Source organism: Diabrotica virgifera, chromosome 5, assembly GCF_917563875.1.
Source record: "Diabrotica virgifera virgifera chromosome 5, PGI_DIABVI_V3a".
NCBI lineage: Eukaryota > Metazoa > Arthropoda > Insecta > Coleoptera > Chrysomelidae > Diabrotica > Diabrotica virgifera.
Window position 1 is genome coordinate 168,811,463 of NC_065447.1, and position 12,610 is coordinate 168,824,072.

The following is a 12,610-nucleotide window of genomic DNA, read 5'->3' on the forward strand; positions in this document are numbered from 1 at the left end:
CTGTTGTTTGTTCCAGAAGGGAAGTTGTTTTGGTTAAAGGGTTGTCCATTTATGGATTTTTGTGAGGGATACCGAATTGAATGTACTTTCTGACCATGTGGTACCCAGATACTGTACGGTTTTTTCCAGTGAACATTTCCAGAACGCCGGGTTATACCTGCTACATAGACAGGTCTAAAGCTCCTAAAGGGTCAGATAGAGGACTAATATGTAGTGGTGAAAATGTAAACATTCCTACTCCACTAGGAGAAAACACCGGTTTATAGTGTCCTGCGCCTTCCTGTTCCCATTTCCAGTCGCGTCGATATGTCCAATCTCCTGGTCGTAGCTCTCTCTCAGACATGGCTTTGGATTCCACTTTTCCAGGTAGTTTTCAGTCTGCCCCTTTTCCTTCTTTCCGGGGGTTGTCATTCCATTATCAGCTTTGGGAGTAAATGTTTCTCCATTCTTTGTACATGGCCATAGCGTATATCTCTGTATTTCAGGTAGAGATTTATGTAATCTTGCAGTGGGCAAGAGAAATTAACATAAGAGCTTTAGAAGTGAAGCGTATCAATATATGCACAAATAGCTACGCGGTCATGGGGCTCTTAGAGGCCCTAAAACAAGAACTTGGAAGACTATAGTATGTTTAATATGGGTTCCAAGTTACCGGGGAATAACACGGCAATGACAGAGCTGATGGACTTGCCAGATTGGCATCAGCTTCGAAATAATTCGGTAAAGAGTTGGCCATGGGAATCCTAAAAGCCACCGTCCCAAAAGTGTATATTGGATGAACATGCTGAACACTATGGCTGTTAAGAGCTGTCCAAGCTGCAGACTCTGTAGCAAAAAACCTGAAAAAGTTAATAGTGATTTTAGAATTTGGTAAAAATAAAGAAGCTGTTTATCTTTAACCTAAAAGAAAGACCAGGATTCCACACTCTGTCAAAGATAGTCTGAAATCTACAAACGTAGCAAACTAATGCCTTTATTATCGTAGTAGAAGAATCTTTTATTTGCTAGGTCGCTACTACTGCACGAATATATACCTACACTTAATCAATTGGTTTTGTGGACGTCTGAAACTAAGCTGTTTGATTGATTGTTAATTTTATTTATTCTATAATGGGGATTAAGTAGTGTTTTAGGTATTAGAATAATTTGGGCAACTTTCCAATTTTGTAGGAAGTACAGGTATTGAAAATACAAGTAAATATTTCACAATCATTTTCAGTCTTTTACATGTTATTTGTTGTAGCATTTTATCAGTTATCAAATCACCCCAGCTCTTCTTCTTCTTCTTGTGCCACTCCTATCGGAGATTGGAAATCATCAAGGCTACTCTGACTTTGTTTACAGCTGACCTAAAAAGTTCATTAGTGGTGCAGCTAAACCACTCTCTCAAATTCCGCAACCATGACATTCTTCTACGGCCTGGATTCCGTTTTCCTTCTATTTTTCCTTGCATTATATTTTGAAGTAATGCGTATTTATGACCTCTCATCAGGTGACCCAAATACTCGAGTTTTCTTCGTTTTATCGTTACCAAAATTTCTGGGTCTCTTCCTATCCTTCGTATTACTTCAAGATTTGTGATTCTTTCAACCCAACTTATCTTCAGCATTCGACGGTAGCACCACATCTCGAAACTTTCAATATTTTTTATGTTGTTCTGTTTGAGAATCCAGGCCTCTACACCGTATAATAGCATGTTAAATACGTAGCCTCTTAGCATTCTTAATCGTAGAGGGATGCTTATATCTCTGTTGCAGAAGACTTTTCTCATCTTTATGAAGGTGGCCCTGGCAATTTCGATAAGTCTTTTTATTTCATTGTTTTGGTCTCCAGTTTCATTTATTAAAGTTCCCAAGTATTTTAGTCGAGGAAATGAAGCATTTTGACTCGCAATTTTTTCGTCCAGCATGGATTTACTTGAAATTTTCACAGAAGGCAGGGAATAGTACAAGGATCATTTTCTATATCATGCTGCTGTACGCTAAAACCGGGGGGGTAGTAGCCACCCCATTTCGGGGGTGGGAATTTTTTATTACATTTTAACCATGTAAATCAATGTAAAAAGTAATTCTAAGAAAAAAATGTTTTTTGCATTTTCTTCGTAAAACTAATATTTTTCGAGTTATTCGTGGTTGATAGTAACAGTTTTACGACGGAAAAATCGACTTTTTTAGAGGGTTTTTTGAGAACTCGAAAAATATGCATTTAATCAAAAAAACTGTGGATACCAAAATTGTATTTTAAGTAACACAAACGAAACTGCTTTTCTACAATATTTTTACGACCAATACAAACCGAGATACGGCATGTTAAAGGTGAGCTTTTTTCGTCAAAGCATAATTTGAAATAATCAAAGCCAAATAACGGGAAAACTTTGCATTTTTCCAGGAAAACCTAGATAATGTTTTTTCAAGCATACAATAAGATCTTTCAAAAAAAAAAATAATAAAAAGTTTCTAGCAAAAAATTGAGCAACTTATCAAAAAAAATTCGGTACCTGTTTTTCTGTACGAAAAAAACAGTGAAAACAACCCCCTAACTACCCTTTTAATTAAAAATTGGTCTTCGCCTTTCTGTAATTCCTTTTATATTTATATTATCAATATACCCAAGAAGTTTGACCTATTTAAAAGGCCTAATTTTAGAAAAATTGGAGTTTAATGAAAAATTGGTTTTTTGCAACTTTGCTTTTTTTATCATTTTCTTCAAAATATCTCCGAAAATACTGGAGATACAAAAAAACTGATACACTACTAGATTGTAGCTTTTTTAATAACTAAAATTTCCTTATGCATAGATTTTCATTACAGTGAATAATTAGTGAGATATAGCTGTTTAAAACATATATTTACGAGCAAACATCCCCTTTAAACCCACCTCAATTAAAAATTGAGGGATCCCACGGAATTTAATTTACACAGTCTTATAACTCTTCAAAATTCCTACAATCCATTATTGAAAAAACTTTTTATCGCCAAAAATGAAGGAGCTATGTTTATAAAACTAATTTTTTTTCTAAAAATTCGAATAGTCCCCTTATAGAGCATTTTCAATGTATATAATACCACAGAGCCGGTTCGTATACTGGATGATGACTAAAAAACTATTTGTATGTGTATTTTTACATATTTGTAAATTCGTATTTTTGTGTAAATAAATGTTTTTGTAATTCTTTAATTCTACTTTTTTTTCTGTGTAGATCTATTAAATTGTTTACTTATAAAAATTGCAATGTTATTAAGGGTGGTTTTTAAGGGTTCAAATATTATGATATTATATCCTAAGGCATAAAACAATCATTATTTAACCAATCAAAACCAAATTTTACCTATATTAAAGTTTACAATGTTTTTATATAATTTTTGACAATAAGGGGTAGCTTGCACCCCTAAAAATAATCAACGCCCTTGAGCATGATATAGAATATAAAGTACAGGGTAAGATGATCCTAACCCCAAATTTTTATGTAAATTGATGCAAGCCGAAATTATTCTTTTAGGATAAGTAAACTTTTTATATAGAGCTCCAACAAGGGTGGTTTTAAGGGTTGAAATATTATGATATTATATTTTAAAGCATAAAACAATCATTATGTAACTAATAAGAAGCAAATGTTGACAATATTAAAGTTTAAAATGGTATTTTATAATTTTTTATAATTAGGGGTGGTTTTCACCCTTAAAAACCAAAAGCGTACAACGGCTCAATATAGAAAATGAACTAGAGGGTGAAATGAGCCTAATCCCAAATTTTTGTACAAATCGATGGTGGACGAAAAAATTGCGAGGTTTTGCCATTTTTCCAGCTTCATTTCCTCGACTATTTGTAACTTGATACTTTTTCAATTTGAATGCCGTTTATACTAATATGTGCTGGTTGTGTCATGATTTTACTGAAGACCATATACTTGGTTTTTTTGATATTAATGTTTATGCCATAATTGTTGCAAGCAATATTTATGTTTGTAAGTAATCGTTGTAATTCTTCTACTGTTCTTGCAACTAGTACAGTGTCGTCCGCGTATCGAATATTATTTACAACCTCTCCATTGATTACGATTCCTTCATTTGCTTGCAAAAGGGGTTCCTGACAGATGCTTTCACTATATACATTAAATAGCAGTGGTGACAAAATGCATCCCTGTCGTACTCCTCTACGTATTTCTATTGCTTTTGATATCTCATTTTCTATTTTGATGTTAGCTTTCTGGTTCCACTATAAGTTGAGAATTATTTATCCCAGGAGCTCAGTCAGTATCAAACTGCAAAAAAAATGTACCTATATATGTACTTATCAAATCAGAAATGATAATCATTTCTATTCTGTGTGCAATAGTTGAAACGTTCTAATGTTTATCAAAATATTATGTCTCTTGCACAGTACGTTGTAACAGCATTAACTTGATATGAGTCAAGAGAGGAAGAAAGGAAGAAAAGGAAGCGTCAGTTATATGGTCGCCATAGTATCAAACACAAAAGAAATATATGATAGAAAGAGCGCAACATAAATTTTTGCGCTTATAATTCTAATGTAAGAATTTACAACCAGGATTATTGTCCAATGGAGAGGCAAATCTCTTTGCCCCCTCTGAGCCTTGGAAGAGATTATTTTGGTGTTCCGATCTAAGGTGTACAGATCTAAGGCTTTGCTTAATTTTTAATTTAACATTAAAATAATGTTGATTTGTAGTTAAGTTCATTATATTATTTACATGAAAGTACGAATAGGATAAAATTTATTTTTTTAATATACCTAAGTATTTAGTGTGATTTAGTCTGTTAATGGAGTGTTTCCGTATAATAAATAAATAATCTCTTCTTCTTATGCAATCCACTAATGGATGTTCGCGATCACGTTTGACCATTTTTCTCTATCCCTTGCAGTATGTATTAGGTCTCCTATGTTTTTTAGTCCTGTCCATTGTTTGACATTACGGAGCCCATGACATTTTCTTCCTGCCCACTCCTCTGCTTCCTTCGATCTTTCCTTCAATTAAGGTTTGCAGAAACTGGTATCTTTCATTTCTAATTAGGTGCCCCAGGTATGCCGTTTTCCTCTGTTTAATTGTGCACATCAGTTGTCGTTCTGTACCAATTCTTCTCAGGATTTCTTCATTTGTTATTCAATAATAAATACCAATAATAAATAAAATGATTATTAATAAATAATAATAAATGATAAATATACATTTCAACTATTGCTATATCTATATTTCCAAATAATCAAATTTAACTTCATTTGCTTTCGTTATAGGCTCCCAATCAATGTTTTAATTATATTTGATATATTACTTTATTACATGTATAAAACCATGTATTAATTGCATTTTTAGGAATAATAACAACATAATATATTTTTTATAGGTACCGACTACATCAACGCCAACTACTGCGATGGTTACAGAAAGCACAACGCCTACGTAGCCACCCAGGGTCCTCTTCCAGAAACCTTCGCCGATTTCTGGCGAATGTGTTGGGAACTGAAGTCTGCAACTATCGTGATGATGACTAAACTCGAGGAACGCACACGAATCAAATGCGATCAGTACTGGCCTACGCGCGGTACCGAAACCTACGGCAGCATGAATGTAACAGTAACGGAAGTCCACGAATTGGCAACGTACTGCATCAGGACCTTCCAGATACACAAAGAAGGTTATAGCGAGAGGAGGGAGTTGAAGCAGCTGCAGTTTACGGCTTGGCCCGATCATGGAGTACCGGATCATCCGGCACCTTTCTTGCAGTTTTTGAGACGAGTTAGGGCTTTGAATCCCATGGATGCTGGGCCGATTGTTGTTCATTGTTCGGCTGGAGTAGGCAGGACAGGTAAGGCCACTGCATATGCTTAAGACCTATAGTACCCCTTCAGACTAAGACACTGGTGTCTGACACCGGTGTCCGCCACCTGTGTTCAATTGCAGCAAAGCATTGGTGTGCCACTAAAATCAGCCAGACATTCAAGCTCGACTGTAGTCGTTCATTTAAAACAATGCTTTGCTGCCGGTGGCGGACAACGCTGTCTTGGTCTGAAAGGGTACTAACTCATCATCATTTTCTTTGCCTTATCCCTATGCGGGGTCGGCTTCCCCAATTGCATTTCTCCATACAATTCTATCTTGGGTCATATCAATATTAATCCACTTTACCAACATGTCCTGCCTAATCGTCTCCCTCCACGTCTTCTTTGGTCTTCCCCTCCTACTCCTTCCAGGAATCTGCACTTCAGCAATTCTTCGTATTGGGTTATTAGCGTCTCGACGTTAAACATGACCAAACCATCTCTCAACCTATGCTCTCTCATTTTGGCATTAATTGGTGCCACACGTAGACTTCCCCTAATATACTCATTTTTTATTCTTTTTTGTCACTCCACTCATCCATCTAAGCATTCTCATTTCCGCCACATGCATTCGTTGTTCCTCTTCCTTTTTCACTGCCCAACATTCAGTTCCGTACATCATAGCCGGTCTTATGGCTGTTTTATAGAATTTCCCCTTCAACTTCATTGGAATTTTCCTGTCACACAGCACACCACTCGCTTCCTTCCACTTGATCCACCCAGCCCTAATTCTACTGCATGCATCTCCATCTATTTCTCCATACTCTGTAATACCGATCCCAGGTACTTAAAACTATTGCTTTTTACAATCATTTCACCATCCAAAGATACCAATTTATTTGTAGTAGCTCCATCTTTAAATGAACATTCCAAATACTCTGTTTTTGTCCTACTAAGTTTTAAACCTTTTTCCTCCAGAGCTTGTCTCCACTGTTCCAGTTTTTGTTCTAAGTCTCTCACTATTTCCTACTAACACGACATCATCAGCATACATTAAGCACCATGGAATGTTACCCTGTAGTTTCGCTGTTATCTGGTCCAAAACTAATGAGAATAAATACGGACTAAGCACCGAGCCTTGGTGCAATCCTACTTTCACATGAAATTTATCAGTCTCTCCCACACCTGTCCTAACACTAGTCGTTACTCGCTCATACATATCCCTCACAACCTTTACATATTCACCAGGGACTCCCTTCTTATTGAGTGCCCAGTGAATACCATATGAGCGTTTGTTTTTTTACTCCTGTATTTTTCCATCAACTGCCTTATAATGAAAATTGCATCTGTTGTTGATCTGCCCTGCATAAAGCCAAATTGATCCTCGAATATTTCGGTCTCTTCACATATCCGTCTATCAATTACTCTTTCCCATATTTTCATGGTGTGGCTAAGCAGTTTGATAGCCCTGTAGTTTGTACATTGTTGTATATATCCCTTGTTTTTGTAAACAGGTACTAGTATACTGCTTCTCCGTTCGTCTGGCATTTATCCAACTTCCATAATTCTATTAAATAAACCTGCTAGCCACCTTGTTTCTGTCTTTCCCAATGCTCTCCATACTTCCCCAGGAATATCATCTGAAAGGGTACTAACTATGCCAAATTATTTATATACAGACTAAAGTAGAGTAGGTTGTATCAAATTGGGTACATGCAGAGATATAAATTATATCAAATTATGTATATAAAGTTGGGTAATTTGCCCCAATTGGGTTGATAGTTAAAGTGATTAAACATGCTCAAGTTTTGATCTTTTATAGTCGCAGATTATATGGTATGTACTTAACAAAAGATAATTCATCTTATTCTTCAAGTGTCTTGTCCGTTGCGAACGTTGGCTATTAACATGGCAATTCGGATCTTGCTTACGACACTTCTGAATAGTTCGACCGATGTGAGCCCAAATCTCTTCCGCCGGTTTTTGTAGCCAGCAGGAGTGTCTTCTCCTGCCTAGCCATTGCTTACTGTCTATTTTCCCCTGGATGATCAATTGAAGGGGTTAGTGCAAAAAGGATGTAACTGACATTTTTACATTTTTTGAGTTAAGTGCAGAAAATAATACTAGAGTGTGCGTTCTTTTAGAGCAAAAACGAGATAAGCGTGTTTAGTTACTCCTGGTCCCATCTTTTAATTGGTAGAAAAACCTACTTAACGATTCCTGAATAGTTGTTGGAGCAAAACCAGTATAATATCACTGGTACCGTTTCTGCACTCAACATTTTCTAATAGACTGTTCAACGTACTCGTTGCAGCTAGTTCGTTTTTTATTGAAATTGTGTGTTTACAAGGTTTTTGTGTGCAGAATTGTTGATGTACGTTATATAAAATGAAATCTATTTATTGCCTTGTATTTTTGGAGACGGCTAGTAGTAGCAAAAAGGGTAAGATCAAAATGAATAATCTCAGCTTTAATTTTATGGTGGTGTTCCCGTTGTTTTTTCTAGATGCCTATGAATCCGAGTTAGATCTTTATGAAACGGAAGAAGATAAAGAATATCGACCAGAAGACGATAATGTAGTGCATTCCTCAGAAGAATCTGAACAGTCAGTCAAGCAGTGCTAGTAAATCTGCACATGTCCTGCCAAGTAAAACAAGAAAACTAAAAAGAATCATGATCTACTGCGCTAAATCAGCGCCTGAAAAAAAGAAGCTAAAAAACGAAAAATATTTGCAAGTTACTTACCTTTGCATGTTTTTAGTAAAAGCCACCCACATCAGAAATACATCACAATTTCCTTGAGCCAGGTCACACTTATATGGAATGTGACAGGAATTTTGGCTTGATTGAAAAAAAAAACAAAAAAAGAAATCCTTACGTTTTTATTCTCGACCACTGGAGAAAAGTAATCGCAAGTTCTTGCAAACAATTTTTACTTCACAACATGACAAAGGAAATGTTTTTTTTTGCTTGATGACTTAATATGCTTTTAAAAGATCCAAAAAAGACACAGAAGGAAGACCTCTTAAATTTACAGATATCGCATACTTTAGATATGCAAAAACTGGCTTATTTTTATTTGAATTTAAGCCAGTTTTGAATGACATCTATAGGTACATTCTTAAAATGTTTATGTGGGTGTACCTTTTTATAGGGACGGCCATCGCTTTCTATTAATGAAACTTTTACGCAACTTCACATCAGTTCATCTTCAAACTCTTTTGGATTATATATACCTCCAGTGTACCATGCATTTTATACAACCATGAAACATAAGGATACGACGACAAATAAAATAAAAAAAGGTTCACACACCAGAAGAAGCAATGGAGCCGGGACTGAGTGCAGTTGATCCAGTTACAGAAGAAAATGAAAACAAAGACGATGTGATTAGTTCTGACTACGAATAATTTTTTATTTTTGAAAATTTCGTTGTAAGTATATTTCTATTGTATTGGTACTTTCAAAAATATTCTATTTATTAATAAAAATGTTTTGAAACTTTATTTTTTGTATTTACTTTTCCGTGCTTAAACCATATGAAAAAAATGTATTGGTGCAAAAACGGTATAAGTGAATCAAATTCAATTTTTTAACTGAACTAAACTATTTATCAAATTTATTATTTTAACAATAAAAACATACTTTCCATTTAGAATTTTTAAACATTATTTATTAAAATAAGGGGTTTTACACTTTTACAGAATTTTAAAAATGCAAATTACTTTGGAAGCTATTTTCTCAAAACTAACTTAGACGTACTTATGCCCTTTCTGCTCCAACCCCTCCAATTGCAGTAGACGGTACTTATCGTGTCTTAATATGTGGTCTAGATATTCAAGTTTTTTTTGTTTAATTGTGCTCACGATTTCTTTCTATTTTCCGATTCTGTGGATTACCTCTATGTTGGTGACATTTTGGTCCAGGATATACAAATAATGCGTCGGTACACCCACATTCCGGATGGTTTTAGTTTTTCATGATCGTCTCTGTCAGCGTCCAGACCTCCACATTATAATATAGTAAGGTCGGAAAAATGTAGTGTTTAACTAGACGTAATTTTAGGGGAAGAGACAAATTCTTGCTTATGAGGAGCTTTTTCATATTGTTACATGCTGCTCAAGCTCTATTCTCTTCTTAATGTCTGTATCCTGTTCCCATTTTGTATTTCCGTTGGTGCCAAGGTATGCATAAAATTGTACGTGGTCAACTAGTATGTTGTTTATCCGTAACTGTCGAGCAAGTTGTTGCTTTTTACTTATCAGCATCCATTTTGTCTTCTTAAAGTTGAGGCTCAGGCCGTATTCCTCACTAACTAAATTAATCCTTTCTATTGCCTGTTGTTATTAATTCATGCTACTGGCAAGGATTATCGGCATATCTTATATTCATAGAAAAAGACTGTTTGACTTATACGCACTTCTATATAAATCAAAACGGGAACTGGTGTATGTTTTCAAAGACTGATAGTGTGTAAATAAATTTATTAAAATCAGCTAAGTACTTTCAGCGTTTTTAATGCCATCATCAGAGCTATCCTATAAAAAGACTAAGTTGAAGAATCTTATTCATAAAAAATTATAAAGTGAAACTTACGTCTTATAATTGTAACTAGATCAAATGAAGAGAAAACTTCGAACAAACACATTCTCATATTAAAAATTAACCCAGGGATCTAACCACTGGTCAGGGTAATCCCTGGTTAGATCCCTGGGTTAATTTTTAATAGTAGAATGTGTTTGTTCGAAGTTTTCTCTTCATTTGAGGTATTTACAACTATAAGACGTAAGTTTCACTTTATAATTTTTTATGAATAAGATTCTTCAACTTAGTCTTTTTATAGGATAGCTCTGATGATGGCATTAAAAATGCTGAAAGTACTTAGCTGATTTTAATAAATTTATTTACACACTATCAGTCTTTGAAAACATACACCAGTTCCCCTTTTTATTTATATCTTATATTGTTCGTTAACTCACCGTTTAGTATTATGCCCTCATTTCCATTTTACATACAATTTTTAAATATTTCCTCGGAATAAATATTGAATAGGAGTAGGAATAAGTCACACCCCTGCTGACACATCTTTTGATCTCCACGCTTTAAGTAAGTTCATTGCCAATTTTTGCTCTATCTGTTTGACCCCAGTATAGGTTTGCCACAATCCGAATCATGATTGATATTGTCAAATGCTTTTCTAAAATCCACAAAGCACAGATACGCATCCTTATCAACGGCTCTACACCGCTGTATAACACCTGGAGAGCGAAAACTGAATCTCTATTTCCAAGTGTTTTTCGAAAGCCAAACTGCGATCTATCAATATTTGACTCACATCACATTTATCATATTAGTGCAGTCACTGAAGATTTTCACCTCCGATTTCGTTGAACCTCCATCGATTTTCATGAAAATTGGTGAGTAGTTAGAGGATACCTCAAGGAACAAAGGTGACATGATGCCAACTTGCGCTTTTACCCTGGGGGTGGATGCCACCCCTTCTCGGGGGTGAAAATTATTTTATTAAAAATAATACCATAAGTCGATAGAGGGACAAATTATAAGCAAAATTTGTTATATAAAGTTATTAAAATAAATCAACAGTTTTTGAGTTATTAAAGACCAAAGATTTTATTTTTTCGTAAAAAAAATGCATTTTAAATCGGTTTTTCAAGTATAAATCAAAAACTATAAGCTTTTACAAAAAAGTTATTATTACTGAAATTGAAGGTAATAAAAAATTTAATACATTCCTTACATAAAGAACTAAACTAATGTTAGTTCAAAGTGAGTTATTGGCAATTGAATGTGTATTTTATTCGACGAGTACTCAAATCTAAGTATTCAAGCTTAAATAACGAGAAAACGATACAATGTATAAAATAATCCTGCTAAACATTTGTAAAAATACTTCGGAATACCTATCAAATGAGCTTAAGAACAAGGTAATAGCGTCAAAATTAAGCAAGTTGTGATGAAAATAAAAGAACCGTTTCGAATTTTTTAGGAAAAAGTGAAAAATAAAACATACGCCATTTCCACAAAAATTAAAATTTATAGTAATCCTTACAAGAACTTCTTTATATTAGCATAAGTAATGTTTTCGATAATTTTGACCGGTTTAGAAAGCATATTTTTGAAAAAAAGATATAATTTAAAAAAATCATAATTTTTAAAATTATTTTAATTCACATATTCTTTTGATAATAACTTCAAAAATACTCAATATTCGTAAAAAATTATATATATAAAAAATTTAGTTTTTCCTATACCAAATATTTTACCTGTTTTACTATTTCTATAGGGTAAAAAATAACCGAGATCGAAACGTTTAAATCTTAAATTTTGCTGTGGGAACCATGCAAATGGGGCCATTTAACCTTTTATTAAAAAAAATAAGGGGTTTAAAAGATTACTTTCAACGTGCTTAAATAGCACTTGGAATTAACGTTCAAACAGTTTTTAGATGAACCTGATATCGGAAACACGAACAAAGTTATAAAAAAAACAATAACATTTTTTGTAAAAATTTTTAAAAGATCAATTTTGAAAAAATTTTAGAGCATAAATTTTAACGCTATCAACATGTTCGGGGGCTCATTTGATAGATATTTTTAAGTACTTTGACAAATGTTTAATAAGTTTATGTTATAAAATGCATCAATTTCCCGTCATTTCAGCTTGAATACTTGAGTTTTTTACTCGCCGAAAAAAATATACATTCAATTACCTCTAACTCACTTTTAGTTAACATTAAAAGGTTTTTCTAGTAAGGGATTTATTTCCTTTTGTATTAGCTTCAATTTTGATAATAATAACTTTTTTGTAAAA

The 12,610-nt window shown here is 34.0% G+C and overlaps 1 protein-coding gene across 1 annotated transcript in view; it reads left to right on the top strand.

The window, feature by feature from the left end:
• The window catches only part of LOC114324331 (tyrosine-protein phosphatase Lar), a 574,734-nt gene that overhangs the window by 509,510 nt on the left and 52,614 nt on the right, over nt 1–12,610 (top strand). Inside the window, exon 15 of the mRNA XM_028272137.2 lies at nt 5,364–5,825. Coding sequence (XP_028127938.1) covers nt 5,364–5,825 — 462 coding nt within the window. The remainder of the gene's footprint in view (nt 1–5,363; nt 5,826–12,610) is intronic.